Source organism: Lipomyces oligophaga (assembly GCF_038497815.1).
Source record: "Lipomyces oligophaga strain CBS 7107 unplaced genomic scaffold V1516scaffold_1, whole genome shotgun sequence".
NCBI lineage: Eukaryota > Fungi > Ascomycota > Lipomycetes > Lipomycetales > Lipomycetaceae > Lipomyces > [Lipomyces] oligophaga.
Window position 1 is genome coordinate 1,138,015 of NW_027117785.1, and position 17,906 is coordinate 1,155,920.

Sequence of the window (17,906 nt, forward strand, 5' to 3'; positions counted from 1 at the left end):
AAAGATAACTGCTAGTCAACTCTGCAGATTGGAGGACAAACGCGAGTTTCAGGACATAATTAACGGCAATTTTGTGGAGCAGGACTGAAATGGCAAAAGACAGAGCTGATTTGAGCTGGAGGAAACGAAGTGCAGAGCGAGACCACGATATTGACGAACGCGAAGGTGTGTCCGATTTATTATGCGATTTACGAACTCTTTGGAAGATGCGGCCTTAGGGGATAGAGTAAAATAGATTACTGACATACCTGCAGATACTGGATCTGAATCGGAAGATGACTTTGGTCCCGCACTACCCAGTCAAGACGTGCCGAAGAAGAAGCGACGACGTAAGATCACAATCTAATTTCCCAGTTTGAAACTGCAGATATACTAAGAGAAAAAGATTTGAAACATGAAAGAACTTATCTCGATAATATTCCCTCTTTTGAACGATACACCAAGTCATATATGCACCGCGACAATCTCGCCTATTTGACAGTCGCCACGGCTACGAACTTTTTGTTGACACTATCTGTCGACGGATACCTAAAATTTTGGAAGAAACGTACTAATGGAATTGAATTTGTGAAGCAAATGGCTGCTCATTCGGGCACAGTCACAGGTGCCGATCTTTCTGTTGATGGCAAGTTCTTTGCTAGCGTGGCAACCGATAACACGATAAAAGTGTTTGATATCGTGAATTTCGATATGATAAATATTTTTAAACTGCCGTTTTCGCCAAGTTGTATTTGCTGGTTGCAAAAGCATAATAATCCAGATCTATATTTGGCTGTGTAAGTGCTTTCTTTAATTATGCTTTTGATTTCAAAGGATTACTGTTAATGAAAATACTAGTGCAGATCAAATGACATCTCGCATATTCATTTACGATGCGCGCGGCGAATCTGATCCGCTTCGAGTATTACCGGAGATACATAAGTTTCCGGTTGTCACAATAGGTTTCAATGCAGTCTACAATTGTGCTGTGTCGGTCGACAACAAGGGTCTAGTCGAGTATTGGCGGCCCGGTTCCAGCACATCATCGACCGATGCTGAATACGAACAACCGGAAGATCTATCGTTCGAATACAAGAGTTCGACAGATCTATACGAATTTCGCAAAAATAAGTGCGTCCCTACCTGTCTTGACTTCTCTCGAGACGGAAAAAGATTCGTCACATGGTCAATGCCAGATCGTCAAATCCGAATATTTGATTACAAGACAGGCAAACTGCACCGGAAGTACGATGAAAGTATCACGGTGGCTTATGATATGCAGCAGGTGAGTGGATTTGCTTCTGCGGAAAGGATATTTTGACATCTGTGATAGACTGGGACAGCGGTGCGAGTGCTGGATGATGTCGAATTCCGGAGACGGATTTCTGGAGAACAGGAACTGGAGAAAAATGAAGATACCAAGCGGTTCATGAATGCGATTTTTGATCAAAGCGGAAATTTTGTATTATATCCAACTCATCTGGGAATCAAAGGTATGTTCATAAGCCATTAGCGTATGAAATGATCACAGCTAATCAGATGATATCAGTCGTTAACATAGTCACGAATCGTTGTGTGAGATTATTAGGCTCTGAAGATAATGTTCGCTTTATCAATCTAGCGCTATACCAGGGTGCTCCGGATCGTAAAGATATTATCACAGTTGAGATGGCTGCGTCTGATAACGCACTTGTTCTCGCCTCGCTGTCTACGGACCCTACACTATTTGCGAGTGGAGTGGGAAAGAAGCGGTTTTATATGTTTACAAATTCAACAGAGCCATTGTACGTGTATACAATTATTTTCTATTGCTTGGGTTCTAACAAGAGTGCAGTAATAAGATTCGGTCTGAACGAGACGTATTCAATGAGAAGCCGACGAAGTTAGATGCAGGTGGTAAATCTGCTACCACCGAAGAGCCGACGATCGAATCGAACGGTGTGACTTTGCACACAACATTAGGAGACATTCAGATAAGATTATATCCTGAGCACGCCCCGCTCACGGTGGAGAATTTTGTAACTCTTTGTAAGCGTGGCTATTATAACAACACGATATTTCACCGAGTGATAAAGAAGTTCATGATCCAAGGCGGAGACCCTCTCGGCGATGGCACAGGCGGCGAGTCCATGTGGGGGAAGCCATTCAAGGATGAGTTTTCGCCGGCCCTGAAGCACGACAAGCCATTTACAGTCAGTATGGCCAATGCGGGGCCAAATACCAATGGCTCTCAATTTTTTATCACGACCGAAAGAACGGTAAGTGGCAGTTTGAACTCTATGTGTATGGCTTTTGCTGATTCAAAATGAAGCCCTGGCTTGATGGGAAACATACGATATTCGGCCGTGTCGTGATGGGAATGGAAGTTGTAAAACGGATTGAAGGTCTTCGAACAAGTAAAACCGATCGGCCGGAAGACCCGCCAAATATCGTATCGATAACTGTGTTATGACCTAGCCTATAATAGATAGAAAAGTGCATTTTAGTTAAAAAAAAAAAAGAGCGGTAAGATTATTTGAGGAAAGAAAGAAAGCCAGAACTTTTCCGTTTTTGGCTGTTTCGGACAATTGTACTTGCAAGTCGACTAAGCGGGATCGAGCCTTCTTCGTCTTCGTTATCAGACTCGGAAACAGAGGATGAATCCGAGTCCGATTCGGAAAATTTGGCGCCGTTGGAACTTTGCTGAGCAGCATTGATTGTAGGTGTTGAGCCTGACTGGGGGTCTGTCAGGACTGATTGAATAGCTCGGATTCCTGTCATACTTTCTCTGACGTCAGGAATACCAAGTCGAGCCAAGTCACTCAGCGAACGAAACGAAGGTACGCGTTTGGGTTGATTTTCAAACGCTAGTGAAGGCTGCCGTTCTGTGAGACGGGTCAGAAGCGGAGACCGTGGTTGTACGGCCGATGTTGTTGTTGTCGATCGTGCCAAAAGTGCACCGGAAGGAAACTGGAGCTCATTGGGTGAAGAAGGTGACGACGAAGAGATTGAGATTTGAGATGTCACACTCGAATCCTCGCTATCTTGACGATCGTCTTCTGGACTGGAGTCTTGCTCACCGCTTTCTGTCATTGGTGGACTGTCGGAAAATGTAGAACTGGATGTAGCTGATGTAGAAGGGGAGCGGGAAGAGGAGGCTCTCTCGAGAACTGTCTCCACAGAGTCCAATTTAGTAGAGACATTCAATTGTGTTTGATTTGCTGGTGTGGGGAGTTTGTTGAAAGTTTGCTTATCGGTAGCCGCTGACTGCTTGGAATGGTCTGAATGGTCTGGATGATCTGAATGGTCTGAATCAACAGATGAACTTTCATTAATAGTTTCGTCATTCGGATCTTCTTGTTCGAGATGAATATGACTCCTGTTTGACATATTTATCTCACCATGCTGCACCAAATTAACAATCTGAGAGGTATTTGGCGATTCTTCGATCGGATCGTCTTCTATAACCTCAGCTTTCACATTATTTGACTCGGGCTTAAAAAGTTTACCTCCACCTTTATAAGGATTGTACATTTCAGTAGTAGGCTCTGCTATTGGCTTAAGGGATGTAGAAGAATTTCCGTCACTCTTCCGTGGCTTTGGGCTAGGCTCCGGAGAGTTGAGTACGGGGTCTTTTGAAGATTCAGGATCTCCATCAGACTGAACTTGTGCGTATTGGTTTATGGAATGTAGAACAGGAGATATTGACTTAGATGAATCTAGTCTAGGTCGCTTATCATTAGACAGACCAGTGGAGGGCGAGCCCGCCTCGGAGACTCGTAGTCGTTTAGACGGATTGATAAGATCTCGAGAAATCGAGGAATTAACACCACTAATCGCCAATAAATCCGGCTGCTGATGACCATTTGCTTGCTCTGACTTTGAATCGTCTGCGACGACATAAATCTTGATCTGCGTCCGATCATCGAAAACCTGTTTAGCTTGGTACTCGTCGTCGTAGTCGCAGCCGTCGTCGCTCCGCAAAGCGACTATCACGATGTGTGTACTATAAATCCTGGCGTACCTATCGGAAATTTCCTGCTTGAGCGACTTGAGAGTCGTTTCCGCATCTGTCAAATGCACAAATTTGCGTATTGATCCAACAGCCGCCTGAAAGCTCGAGTTCTGGGTGGAGGTGAAAACTGAAACTGGCCTCGCCGACGCAGTTGTTAAAGAACCAGGCGAAGAGCACAAGTCCAATTGCTCGACACGGACATGTAATCTAAGATACCGTGAATTGTTCGTGCTTGTGTTTGCGTCTGTTCCCAAATTTGACTGAGATATCTGGTTTTGTAGACCTGGTGCAGACACGGTGCAAGAGGTCAATAGCGGGGGCATTTGCTCTTTGTACGCACAATTGAAAGTGTTTTGCGTAAATGAAAGACCTCGTATAATTTCTCGATTGATTTTATTAAATACAAAACTAATATTAATATATTTTAACCTTAATGGCATTAACCACAAGTAAAGGTGTATTAAGATTCGCCTGAATCTGCCTCATGCCTGGAACACTCCCAGCGCGCTCAAGTTTGTCCCCAAAAAAGGGCAAAAACACAACAAAGTCGAGAACATTTTTAACTATTCAAATACACGCTTTCGCGGCCTGCATTTCGCGAGCTTTTCAAGTCCGATTTCTCTACCAAAATATTCAGCAACAATAAATTAACAACAAAAAAGCATTTTTTCTATTCTATGAGTGTGTTTGTCACCGCTCTCACGGTCATCTTTGCTGTCGCTGCTTCTCTCAACCTCGTAGGCATGTTTTCCGACTCAGCGCTTTTCTATGGACGCAGCATCATCGTTCTTTTTTTCCTGCTCTTCTGGGCCGGTTTTGGGTTTTTGCTTTCACTTTCTCTTGCGATTTTCAAGAAGAACCCGCTAGGCCAGTGGGCTGCTGGCAGGCTGTTCTACTATTCGGCGTCCGCCCTGACTGGACTCAAGATCATCATTGAAAACGAGGAGATCCTCAGTAGCCATGGTCCCGCCATCATCATCGCCAATCACCAGAGGTGTGTTAACTTGGATTTATTATACGATAATGTCTAATCTGTCTCCTTCACAGCGAACTTGATGTATTTATGCTTGGTCGTGTAAGTCGATTCCTCTTTCTCTCCATTTTCCCCTCTTGTCACATGCAAAAAACTAACGCTGAACCCTCCCAACCCAACAGCTCTTCCCCAAACAATGTTCAGTTACGGCCAAATCTAGTCTCAAATACTTTCCATTTCTCGGATGGTTTATGCTAGCCAGTGGCTGCGTCTTCATCGATCGTGGAAATCGCGGAAAGGCTGTCAAAGCTCTTGATGGTGCTATCATCAAGATGAAGGAGCGCCAGCGGTCCGTCTTCATCTTCCCTGAAGGTACGCGGTCTTATTTTTCGAAACCTGAACTCTTGCCTTTCAAGCGCGGTGCATTCCATCTCGCTTTGCAATCCGGATTCCCTGTTATCCCTGTCGTTGTTGAGAATTACAGCCATTTGGTTTCCGCTAAAAAACGCATATTTAAGGCCGGGACGTTTCGTCTTCGGGTACTACCACCTGTTACTCTTGAAGGTGTAACGGCAGATACTCTTGGTGACGCAGTCGATAAAATCAGAGTCGATATGCTCAAGGTTCTTAAGGAGATCTCGCCACCCGTAGAGCCAGAGCCAGAGCCTCAATCTTCACTTACTCCTGAATCCTCGACTGAAATCACCTCAGAGTCCGCTGCACTGCTCACTCCTAATGCTGACTCTTCCGACGAGTCTCAGAAATCTCCCTTACTGTCAACTCCGGAATCAAAAACAGACTAAATTTTTTGTCTTGCTGATAGATGCCACGCATTTATTTACTACTATCTTAGCATTTGTGCTCAATTCTAGTTAACTTGGATTTCTGTCTAAGAAATCCGCGAGCTAAAAAATTTGTTTGCGGTTTTGTAACTTTAGAGTATTATACTTTTACCTCCTCAATAATACCATTACATTGATAATACATTATTACTTCCTAACAACACGCACAGTCCATGCAACTAAAAACACAGTTGCTTATTCGTTATCTAAATCCATTTCTTCGTCAGAGTAATCGCTCAAGTCCTCATTAGCATTCACAAACAACAATCTTGTGCCATTTCGATACGTCTGCCACACTCCCAGAGAAGTATACTCATTTATGCATTCCTGAAGTTGATCGTCAGTGAATCCTTTCCCTAGTACTCTCTCACGGATCATTGGCATCGACAAGTGGTATCGGAATTGAGTTCCGTCGCCGGCTGACAAATCTCGAACAATGCGATAAATCTGGGTAGAGTATGAGGAGTCGACTTGTTCGGCTGCGGCAGTGTGATCGTGGAGTGACAATTTAGATGTCTCCATCAACCGCAAAGCTTCATCAACATCTGAATAATTAACGTTTTGTGCAAATCGAATGCGAGCGAGTGCCTGTGCCATTCTAAGAACTGCTAATAATGTTCGAGGTGTAGTATGAGAAAATTGCCTGTACTTTGATTAGTATGAATGCATATAGAAATCCATGTCAGAACATATATACCGTTTGGAGCCCTCATCCTTTTTCTGCTGCTGACGCATTTGTACATACGAACTGACAATATAATCTGAAATCTCTGTAGGAACAACAGGCCGGTTCTCGCGAGCTCGAGCAATGAACTCGCGAATCATGTCAGGTTCTAGCGCTTCAAACTCCATTTTGGGGTGCTGATTATGCATGTGCACGTAAGCTACATGCGCAGCGAGTTGCTCGTCCTGAGTCCTATCAGGCTGGTCTAGAATCAGAAAAATTACATCAAATCGTGACAGCAATGCAGCGGGAAGATTAATGTTTTCGACAGGCGAAATCCGTGGATTGTAGCGTCCATATAAAGGATTCGCAGCTGCGAGAATTGACGTACGCGCATTTAAAGTGGTATTGATTCCAGCTTTCGAAATGCTGATTGTTTGCTGCTCCATAACTTCATGAATGGCTGTTCGATCGCTGTCGTTCATTTTATCAAACTCATCGATACAGCAGATCCCATTGTCAGCCAACACTAACGCACCGCCTTCGAGTACCATCTCATCGGTGACAGGATCACGCATAACAGCGGCAGTTAAACCAACTCCGGAACTGCCCCTACCAGTGGTATACACACCTCTTGGTGCTACTTTCGTGATATATTTCAATAATTGAGATTTGGCAACACCAGGATCTCCCATCAAGCAAATGTTAATGTCGCCCCGAATCCTCATACCATCTCCAACTTCTTTAGTTACACCGCCAACAAGCAGAAGCAAAAGGGCTTTCTTCACGTCGTCATGACCGTAAATTTCTGGTGCAATCGAGTTGGCAAGTCGAAGATATGCGTCTCCAGAGTTTTGTAATTCCTCAATTTTACTAGTCAGTTCCTCGTTTCGGTCCATAACTTCATATTGCTTTTTATGTTGATGAACATGATGTGCTTCCAAATAAGTATCGGTAAGTAATCCCGCTTTCATCGCTCGGAAGCCTGTGTAGGGCAGTGGCATAAAGATGCCAGAAATGTCCACAATATCTCCTGGTGTAACCGACCGGACAATGTTACCCGTAAAATGTACACTCAACGTCCGCGGAATATGCCCTACCGGAACCTGATCTGCCATCTCCTGAATTTTGACATCCTGAAATGGTAGGAATTTTGCCGCTCTAGTGGCCATGAACAACTGTCCTTTAACGTTATTCTTTTGACATGTCATCGAAGTACATTCAAACAGAGGAAGAAATTGACGTGATTTAACCTCCTGAAACGATTCGGCTCCACACTTATCACAAGTATAAGCATTCACAATGACTGAGGGCTTGACATCTGATACTCGAGTCACAATCCCTCGAACGGTAATCAATCTGCCCAAGTTTCCTCCACGCACGTCACGAACTGCAAATACTGGAGGCTTGGGCCGCAACCCACTAACTCCTGTCGGAGGATTAAAGTAGACACAGTATCGCCTAGTAAGAATTGGGGGAAACTTGTCGAGCTCAGCTTCGGCTCCACTCTCCTGAACGCGAGCTTCATTTCTGAGACGTCGCTGGTTAATGATAACATCAAGTACGTCATCTTTGTAATTGATTTCAATTGATGGCTCCGGTAACAAATCATCAATAACTTTAGAAAACAGCTCGACATAGTGATCTGTATTGCCCATGATTTTGTCGGCTAAATCTAAATGGTCGTTTTCAAAGATATCCAAATCGTCGAGATCAATCCGGATCAGCGATTCCTTTCTATCGGCAACTTTCTGAAACAGATTCATATATTTACCCTTTGAAGAGTCGTTATAGAATGAATCTTCCTCCACCGTGGGACTGTCGACATCGTGATCTTGAGCATTTACTGACTTGAACGTCTGCAGGAAATGCTTAATTCTTTCTGAAATATCGAGATAATTGATATTAATGCTGATATCTTGAAGCGATGCCATTGTTACGACTATTGGAGAGCAGACTAAATATCAGAGAGAAAACTCGTTCATTGAAGAATCAATAAATGAATGTCGGACAATTAGAAGGGAGTGAAGAAGGTTTGTACCATTTCACCAAGGGGCCAAGTTTACCTGACCGCCGCACATCAAGATCAAGACAGACGCGTCCGCAGCGCGTTCAGAACGCGTTCTAATTTGCATATACCTCGAAAAGCTGTGATTAATATGCAGCCATTCCCATTCAGGATAATTGACATAACAGTCAAAACACCAAAAGCATACATATCACATGATTGGCTTGTGCGCCAGCCTTCCTCGGTTCCCAACGATGAGCCTTTGGGCAATTGGAGGTTCCCCGCGAAAAATATGAAGGGTCTCTCTGTGGTTTTAAACGAACAAGAATTGACCGAATACCGCTGTGTCCAAGTGATAGAACAAGACGTGCATCGTGGAAGTTGCCAATGGCCCTGCTCTCGGCAAGGGTTGCGTATACACCTTTACGCACGTCATTCGTGAATCTGCCTCCGTCTGTAGTGAGCCTGCTGGTTAACTCGGAAGTGGTAAGTCTTTCGTTATACGCTTACCGAACATATCCATTCTAAAAAAAAATTAGGTCATACAGAATGTGATTATCGAGCTCAATTTTGTTAATAGCTTGGGAAAATCTGCCACTGCCTTTGCTGGCTGGTCTGGTTTTTCTTCGACCAAGAGCGATCTCGCTAATGGTTCAAATTGGGTGGAAGTTGATCCTCTATTCGCAAAGAGTGTTTTACTTCCCGAGGATATCAAAGTCGATGTCAAATTCCACACAGATTTGCCGGATGTAAGCGTTGTTAATCTCGAACCTGCTTCTCCAGAGGACTGGGAAACTGTGGAGTTGCATACACAGTTTTTGGAATCAAACATGCTTTCTCAGATTCGAGCTGTTTCCAAGTCTCAACCTATTGTCGTATACATGTCTTCATATGCGACAGCCACACTAAACATTTCCAGTACGGATCCACCAATTCCAGCGTCTATTGGATTTGCCAAAATTGCGCCAAAATCAGAGATCATCGTTGCGCCTGTAATACGCAAGACTCCGACAGCCAAATTGAAAGACAAGTCTGTGACAAAAACAACATCGTCTGGGCTAAAAACTGGTGGATCAAGAAGACTTAAAGATTCTCCTGGCCCAAGTGTCATGTTAAAAGGTGTGCCATTGCCGCATCCATTCTTTGACATGGACGAATCTTTCGATTTTGACAACTCCTCTCACAATAGTAAACTGGCGTTATATGTGGATTTAGAATCTGTCAGTCATGTGCTCAAGACAGCACATTATGGGTTAATTAGTATTTTTCAACCCCCACGGCTAATTACATCTACATCAAAACCGTCTACATCTCAAGTACAGCAGGAATCTGAGGAGTCGGCTGACTTATTAAATTCTCAAATTGCTTCGAAAATAGTAGCTGAGGTCACTCATTTTGAGAACATTCCTTCAGGTTATGCTGCATTATCACCTAATCTAGCAAACGCTCTCAAGCTTGACTCTGCAGCAGTTACTTTGATTCGTCTGGAAACAGCTCCGAGGCCCTTATCAAAACTTCCTAAACGAGTTTTTGTTCTTCCTTTTGGAGATCCCCACAATACGCATCAAAACAATTTGAAATTCGGAGATTCAACAAGTGACGGGGTTGACGTTGTATCTGTATTAAAGGAAACTGGGGTTTTGGATTGCCCGATCACCAATCGAATGCGATTACCAAGAATATCAGGAACCAAGCTTGAATTTGGAGGTGTAATCGAGTTAGAGCAAGCAGACGGCTGGATTTCCTCTTCAAAAATCAACCTGTCTCAAATTGAATGGCGCAAAAATGAGCTTTACAGCTCTGATGCAGAGGAACTGCTACATTTGGAGACTAGCGATCAGCTGTTTGGTGTCAAAGATAAAGTTGAATTAATTGAACTCACTGTTCGTCGCGGTGGAGGTGTATTATTGACTGGAACTACTGGTTCTGGTAAGACATCGATAATCGACAGCGTAAGTCGTGGTTTATATGAAGATTTGATCTGTAAGTTCTATTGTTCTGTTATCTGACTGCTTACTAAACTATTTGAGATGTGTCAAAAAAAACTTGTTCAGATTTTGCTGAGGAACGAATAGCAATAATATCGGAAACATTCCAGGAATGGTTACTAGAAGCCGCCTGGAACTCACCTAGTGTGCTTGTTTTGGAACATTTGGATACACTTATACCCGCTGAAGTCGAGCATATCGACTCTAGTCGTACAAGGCAACTATGTGAGATACTGATAGGCATAGCTAAGTCTTGTCTTGCTTCACATTGTGTGTCTTTGATAGTGACCAGTAACTCCAAAGAATCACTTCATCAGCAACTGATAGCGTCACATTTGATTGACCAAGTCATTCAGCTCAAAGCGCCTGATAAAAATGTCCGCAAGGACATTATTGGAGAGTTTCTGCGACGTCAAAATATTGCTGATTTATCACATATTGATATGCTTGAGGTGGCTGCGAAAGCGGAAGGTTATCAACCAGGAGATCTTCTGACTTTGACGGCGAGAGCTAGTCACGAATCTTTGGTTCGATCTCTCAGTGAAGTAACAGATAAGCACGAAGATATGCGCAGTATTCTTCTTCAGCAAGATTTCGATGCTGTCCTGAAAGATCTTGTTCCCATTAGTCTTCGAGGTGCGAATCTGGAAAAGTCAAACACAAGCTGGTCTGATGTAGGTGGCCTTGCAGAAGCCAAGCGGGTTCTTCTAGAAACTTTAGAGTGGCCTACCAAATACGCGCCCATTTTTGAGAGTTGCCCCTTGCGATTACGATCCGGGATCTTACTTTACGGATATCCAGGCTGCGGTAAAACTTTTCTTGCTTCGGCAATTGCGAGAGAGTGTGGTCTGAATTTCATTTCGATTAAAGGTCCTGAGATTCTAAACAAATACATTGGAGCTAGCGAGAAGTCTGTCCGTGATTTGTTTGAGAGGGCGCAGGCAGCTAAGCCGTGTGTGCTTTTCTTCGACGAGTTTGACTCGATTGCTCCAAAACGGTGAGTTTTTTAGACAGTTTAAATTACAAGATTTGTATTAATCTTTTATTCAGTGGACACGATAGTACTGGTGTCACTGATCGAGTTGTCAATCAGCTTTTGACGCAGATGGACGGAGCGGAAGGTCTTGATAACGTTTACGTGCTAGCAGCTACCTCAAGGCCCGATCTGATTGACTCGGCATTACTCCGTCCTGGACGTATCGACAAATCGTTGATATGTGATCTTCCTTCGTATAGCGAACGTCTTGATATTTTAAAAGTCATAGCACGGAAAATGACGGTTAGTGATGAGGTTGATCTAGGACAGGTAGCAGGTGCCACTGAAGGATTTTCTGGTGCAGATCTACAGGCGGTTATGTATAACGCGCACCTGGAAGCGATACACGAGATTGCAGATGTATCGGGATTATATGATAAGTCGAACGCAGTTTCAGAAACTCTGTCTGAATCTGAGCCAGACTTTTACGACTCGGATGGGGAAGAGGCCTCATCTGATGACGCATTTCAAATTATATTCGGACAGAAAAGTGTCAATTCTTTAGATCTCGAGGACAAGAAAAAGGTAAAGTTAGAACTTTGTGCTGAATGAGTTCTCGCTCGGCTAACAAAGACTTCATTTAGATAAGCTCGCTTCTGACCAAGGCAACGGTAAAAATTGCATCTACTCCATCATCGACGGTATCTTCTTCTACGACTTTACCATTGAAGGACCCCGTAATCATCCGCCATACAAACATGGCTAGTGCACTTGCTACCACAAACCCAAGCATATCTGTTAAAGAGCGTGCGAGACTGGGCGCAATTTATAGTGCTTTTGTGTCCGATCGAAATGGAGAGATGCCTCCCGGAACAGCTAGCACAGATATCGGTGGCCGGGCGACTTTAATGTGAAAGGCTACCGAATCGAAACAGCATCAGATAGCCTGTAACTAGTATTTAATGCACATATTATTCATTTGAATGTAATAATTCGTTTAACAGCTATTAACAGAAGGAATACTTCCTGACCAAAAATAATTCAGCACAAACCGTCCCTCTTCTAGCACAACACTCAGCACAAGTGCTCTCTCCAAAAATAGACGAACGCCGGAAACTCAGACAATTGACATAAAAATACAAACGTAGATAAAATAGATAAAATAAGTTGACATATAAATAACATTCCATAGAATAAGCATAATGACCGAAAACTTTTCAGATAAATCAAATTATAATAATACATCATCGAGATTAATTAACCATTTAGAAGCCCTTCAAATAAGCAAGAAAATCATCCAATTTTTTTCGATATATTCCCTTCGTCCAGACCAGAAAGTAGCTCAGATGCAGGAATATTTTGAGCTATTTGAAGTTCAGAGGACTGTGAGGTAAATGGCTCGTATCCTTCAGACTTATTTCGATAATATCCAATTAAAAATCCAGCTCCGATAATAATAAACATGATTGCAAGCGAAATTGCAAGTGCTATCAGCACCACAAATCCGGATTTCATGTGGTGCACTAATTTTAGTTAGATCTGAATGTCTAAACATTAATCACTAATAAACTAACCTGCTGCTGCCTCTGCTTGAGTCCAAGATATAAGTTCGTTGATCTGCGTATACATTCCGTATATAGAACCAGGCGTATCATCCTCTGATACCGTATATAAAAATGGTGTCCATTCCGATCCATTGTAAAAAGCTGCTGAAACAAGTCCGTACGCACTCAAAGATAAAGATCCCATGACAAGTAAAGTGACAAATGGAGGTAGTAGACTGTCTTTACTGATTTCGCTGATAGAATCCAGCTTGAGGAGACGCATACTATAGATCTGGCTATCTGACCCCAAATCTTCTCCCCAATCTTGCCATTGCTCATTAGCCAAATCATACGCCCATAAATAATTGGTGCCGTTTGGATATGTCCCAGCAACTATTGATCGAGAAACATTGGATCCCATACAAACAAACGAATCAACAGTGCCCGGTAACTGAGAGCTTTGCTGTCCCAGCATATCCCATGACATCGATGGAAAATGATACGAAGCCATGGACACCGAAATGCCATCATCACTTGTCATATTTCCTGTAACAATCATTGTGTCTGAATCTATAAAGTTAAGACTGGTGACGTTTCCCATAATTCCCCGCGTTACAGCTCGCCAAGTACTGTTGGTGAAATCAAATACACAAATACTCAGACAGCTTACGTTACCTGCAGTGTCAAATGACCCTGCAACAACTAGTTCGTCTTTTCCATACCTCATCTTGGCATCGTATACAACAACAGCATCACCACCAAGAACTGGTGGCTGAACAACTGATATTTCGCGAGAAGTCATATTCCAAAACAGCAAACTCGTAATGAAGTCATCATTCACTTGACCTTCGAAAACTCCACCGAGAACAAGAGTCTCATTGTTATAATTGCAAATTGTTAAAATGGAAATAAAGGAGTCCAGAGTGCCTTCAGTAATTCCGCCGACAACTTGTTGGCTATCCAGGAAAACAAAATTCTCAAACAAATTCGAACCGTCTTCTACTAAGAATTGGCCTCCAGCTGCATAATATATGTCATCACTCAAAGTAACAACGCTGATCTCGTTGATGGCACCCACAGTAGTATCCGTAAAATTAGTGGGGATTAGTGATCTCTTGGTAGTTGACGATGAAGTTGAGGTATTAGTGAAAAATGAAAAGGGCACAGAACTTAAGCTGTAATCTGCTGAAAGCATTGCAGCACCAGAAGATTCCAGAGAAAACGAAAACAATTCACCAGCAAGAATATATGAACCATTTGATAATTCAACGGATGATGATAATCGACCCTTCATGTAAGGCATATTAGATATCGACGCACGATCAAGAAATTCTTTCTTTTCTTCTAACCATAACGTAAATCCATCCACCTCAATCGCCGGACTCGAATTATACTCTGCAATGGCTGAAAAACTACCTGTGATAGAGAGAGTAGAATAAATAGCTCCTGAAGCATTAACGGATATAGGTACTAGATGCTCAACAATGCCATTCAGACCAGCATCCAGAGAAGTCCATGACGAATTAGAATATCCAGCCAGATAATTCAGGTCACTATGCGACGTTGTTGCCAAATCTGTAAACTCTCCTCCTAATATTACTAAAGAATCGTCAATGATTGCGATGGCATTGACGACACCATTCAACCCCCCATTCATCCAGTTGACAGAACCATCTTCTGAGATCGCGAAGAGATGACTTGCAGAGTCGGATGAGAAGTTGCCCCCCACGAACAAAGTCGAGTTGGCTACTTTGAGCACGTTTATCTCGGCATCGTCGCTGAGATCCATACCTGCATTATTAATTACAGTCTGTTCCACAACTGTAGAATTTGAATTCGACGTATAATTCTTTGGATCATATTCAAACAGACCATTAAGACCGCCAGTAGTCGACGTAAGATTAAAAATGGCTCTCTCCGCAACGATTGTTTGACCTGATACTTGATCTGACATGGGCGAAATCGCAATATAAGGCCGGAATGAATCTGAATTAGCCTCTAAATAGCCTTCATATATTACGTCGTACTTTTCATAAAGATTGGTCTGATAAATAGTGGTATTGTGCTCATTTCCATTTGACTTCGCATACACGGTGATGTTAATCTGTCCTCTGGAGGAACATGAACTGTCATACAAGCATCCTGGTGTATACAGCAAAATTGAATAATTTCCACTTTGCTGAATATCAGGATAAAGATGGACATAGGTGTCACCTGCAGCCGATGTCGTAAGATTCGTAACTTCTAAATAAGTCACTGAATCGTATGTTACTCTGGACCAGTTCCCTGAAATGGAAGATCGGCTAACAGTATACGGCGCTAAACCACAATTTGAAGGTTCATTAAAAGTGTTGACTGCGTAGGCGACGATATCTTCAAATTTTCTTTAGTGAAAATATTCCCTGGTTTAGCTGGTAACTTACCTTCTTGATACAACAAAATCTCCGATAGGCCGACACCATTTTCATCTGAATCCAGCAAATCTAGAGAAAAACCATCCATACCAACTACATTCACAAAATCGAAATCCTGATAGTCCGCAGTGCTAATGTTGGCCAATGGACAAAAGGCATCGCAATAGTGAGTAATGCCTGACTCCGGGTCAACATAACTAAGATTAAGAATCCCATCCAAAGGAAGTGCTATGAATCGAAAATAAGAAGTTGAGTAATTTGTCACGGCAGAATTTCGAAGGCGTAGTCTGGTAGGGCTAAAGTCGAAAGATGTTGAAACGGTGAAAGTCGACTGTTCTCCCGCAGCAGCAAGCCAGGTCGATTCTTTGGCCGTCAATCCTTCCGTGCACAACACAGAGCGAGGATCATCATATGAACCAGCAGAATTACTTGTAACAGTGACAGTTCCATTCGATAAATTTATTCGCTGTCTGTAGTCAGTATTTGTTGAGAGGCTGTCCGTAGTTGAGGAGTTCATTGAACTAGTTCCTAGACCAGTGAATTTTCCACCAAATATTAAATTTTCATTAAATTTAACAATTGCATTGACAGGACCTCCAATGAGTCCTCCAAACGGTAGGTCAATCCACTCGCTTGAAGACGCGTTCCAGATAGCGACATTCTTGGAGAAGGAGCCGCCAATGTACACTAAGTCATTATCTGAATCACAGTAAATTGTGTTTGCACTCCCTTCTACGCCCTCACCAAGAGCACTTATAGTCCCTGAGCTAGAATCGAGTACAGCCACAGTAAGTGCAGAGGTAGATCCTATCGAGGTGAAATTTCCTGCCATGTAGACGTTCGAGCTCAGCAAACACATGGCCTTTATCAAACCATCGCTGTGAAATTGATCCAAGAAAAGATTTGAATCTGTACTTATGACTACAGAGTCATCGGTACCTCGGTCTGAGGACAATAGCTGGAGTGAAGATAGCTGTGATTGGCCTTCATAGACAGATATGCCTCTGAAATTGCCAATCAGGCCAGACTTCCCCAAAAGCTTGAGGTCCACGTCCGGAATCGTAGATGAGCCCACCTGGGCAGTCAAACCTGAAGCGACAAGCGACAGTATAATGACGGCCAAAGTCTGGAGATAGCAGTGTAGTAGTCGCATTTTGTGCTGAAAACACAGAGCGGGCCAAGCTCTTGCTATCACTCCAGGAAAAAGACGCGTTTGCTAGCTATGTAATTTTGCAGCGGGTTTCCGAAGATTCGACAATCGAACAGGCACAACAGAATCAGCACGGCCAGTACTATAAAAACAGTAAACTATTTGTATAGCACAAAACCATAAAGTAGACGAATCCGTAGAGTAAAATAATAACCAAAAAATCGCACTCCAATTCTCGCTGTTTTTGAAACCCAACAGATGGAGTTCCGCAAAAGGAAGTTCCTTCTGTTTGAGACCTTTCTCCTTGTTCGTGGCTGCCCAGCGCTGCCGCACCCACCCAGCCCACTCCAGCTACGCTATCTGGCGGCTGGTATTGATCAGTTGTCGTGGCAATATATCACATGATTACAATTCTGCTTAGTAAAGGAAACGCGTTATGAGATTGTGTGATGTTGTCTTTAAATATTCGGTGGTGCTTGGATACCGTTGGTGTGTCAAGAACTACGCTAGTCAAAGCAGACAGTCAGGTCAGAATAATCGCATAGAATTCAAGTTAGCTACGGAAATAAGGCTATCCAAGTAGATCGCTGAAAGGGGATTAATGGCAAAACATGCCCTTCGATGCTACCTTGCTCGTCTGGGCAGACCAAAGATAGTTGCCTGCAATTGCGCCTGCGACAACGGCAAGCATAACCCATCCCTGTCAAAAAGTTAGATAGGACAAATCATAGAGGCAGCGGATCAGCGTATGTAGTTGCACTTACGTTGTATGTCATGAATACCAGCCTGCCGAACACATTAATATATGAATACAACAAGGATATGAGAAAGGCTGGCTACTCACATTAAAAAAAATGAATACGCGATTTGCAACCCATAGGTTAATGCCTTAAATAGTCTCTGTTCTGAATTCTGGTGCTTCAATTCATCCTCTCGCTTATGTACAGCAGCTGGCATTTGCTCTGGGGCAACTGCTTCTACCGAAGTCTGTTAGCAGCTGTAAAGGTTAAACAAGGTCTGTGTTTCTACATACCTTTAGAGGAGATCCAGGTTCTGAGAAACTCGTATCCCATCGATAAGCCCGCAACAGCAACGAGTGAAATCAAGAAACCAGCGAATGTCTGAATATGCCACCAATCGAAAACAATACAAAGATCGTCCGAGTTCCAGGTGAAAATCATCTTGAATAGGTCAGTCTAGTATATAATTGGACTTGCCACAGTCAGCCTTCTGACATACGTTCATTTTGCACGTGTTTGAGCTACCTGCTGAACCATGAGCATGTCCGCCATTACTCATGGGCGTGTCAGCCATATGCTGCATGTGCTCTGAGTGATCCATGATAGCTTAATTAGTCAAATCCGAGCGAGCAAG

General features: G+C 43.1%; 7 protein-coding genes across 7 annotated transcripts; 3 read left to right on the forward strand and 4 right to left on the reverse strand.

The window, feature by feature from the left end:
• Positions 1-89: 89 nt before the first annotated feature.
• On the forward strand, positions 90-2,431 carry V1516DRAFT_698232 (uncharacterized protein; the record flags this gene model as incomplete). The annotated part of the gene is made up of 8 exons (XM_066924105.1): positions 90-165; positions 255-329; positions 386-776; positions 838-1,264; positions 1,313-1,472; positions 1,529-1,763; positions 1,814-2,237; positions 2,291-2,431. 8 exons carry the CDS (start codon positions 90-92, stop codon positions 2,429-2,431), a joined length of 1,929 nt encoding a protein of 642 aa, XP_066779880.1.
• On the reverse strand, positions 2,179-4,805 carry V1516DRAFT_49064 (uncharacterized protein). Its single transcript, XM_066919102.1, has one exon. The coding sequence runs from the start codon at positions 4,411-4,413 to the stop codon at positions 2,491-2,493; it is 1,923 nt and encodes a 640-aa protein (XP_066779881.1). The 5' UTR covers positions 4,414-4,805; the 3' UTR covers positions 2,179-2,490.
• V1516DRAFT_668349 (uncharacterized protein) lies at positions 4,528-5,947 on the forward strand. Its single transcript, XM_066920982.1, has 3 exons — positions 4,528-4,967; positions 5,021-5,048; positions 5,129-5,947. The coding sequence occupies exons 1-3, from the start codon at positions 4,651-4,653 to the stop codon at positions 5,747-5,749; spliced, it is 966 nt and encodes a 321-aa protein (XP_066779882.1). The 5' UTR covers positions 4,528-4,650; the 3' UTR covers positions 5,750-5,947.
• On the reverse strand, positions 5,791-8,537 carry V1516DRAFT_668353 (DNA replication licensing factor MCM7). The gene is made up of 2 exons (XM_066920983.1): positions 6,486-8,537; positions 5,791-6,431 (listed from the first exon to the last, which is right to left on the reverse strand). The coding sequence occupies exons 1-2, from the start codon at positions 8,384-8,386 to the stop codon at positions 5,984-5,986; spliced, it is 2,349 nt and encodes a 782-aa protein (XP_066779883.1). The 5' UTR covers positions 8,387-8,537; the 3' UTR covers positions 5,791-5,983.
• A 217-nt stretch (positions 8,538-8,754) lies between these two features.
• On the forward strand, positions 8,755-12,408 carry V1516DRAFT_668354 (P-loop containing nucleoside triphosphate hydrolase protein). The gene is made up of 5 exons (XM_066920984.1): positions 8,755-8,946; positions 9,000-10,443; positions 10,491-11,445; positions 11,499-12,009; positions 12,069-12,408. Exons 1-5 carry the CDS (start codon positions 8,848-8,850, stop codon positions 12,336-12,338), a joined length of 3,279 nt encoding a protein of 1,092 aa, XP_066779884.1. The 5' UTR covers positions 8,755-8,847; the 3' UTR covers positions 12,339-12,408.
• On the reverse strand, positions 12,388-16,777 carry V1516DRAFT_645218 (cortical protein marker for cell polarity-domain-containing protein). Its single transcript, XM_066920167.1, has 3 exons — positions 15,392-16,777; positions 12,999-15,341; positions 12,388-12,947 (listed from the first exon to the last, which is right to left on the reverse strand). The coding sequence occupies exons 1-3, from the start codon at positions 16,533-16,535 to the stop codon at positions 12,718-12,720; spliced, it is 3,717 nt and encodes a 1,238-aa protein (XP_066779885.1). The 5' UTR covers positions 16,536-16,777; the 3' UTR covers positions 12,388-12,717.
• On the reverse strand, positions 16,755-17,894 carry V1516DRAFT_668362 (Ctr copper transporter family-domain-containing protein). Its single transcript, XM_066920985.1, has 5 exons — positions 17,772-17,894; positions 17,566-17,713; positions 17,377-17,509; positions 17,297-17,318; positions 16,755-17,232 (listed from the first exon to the last, which is right to left on the reverse strand). Exons 1-5 carry the CDS (start codon positions 17,871-17,873, stop codon positions 17,131-17,133), a joined length of 507 nt encoding a protein of 168 aa, XP_066779886.1. The 5' UTR covers positions 17,874-17,894; the 3' UTR covers positions 16,755-17,130.
• Positions 17,895-17,906: the final 12 nt, after the last annotated feature.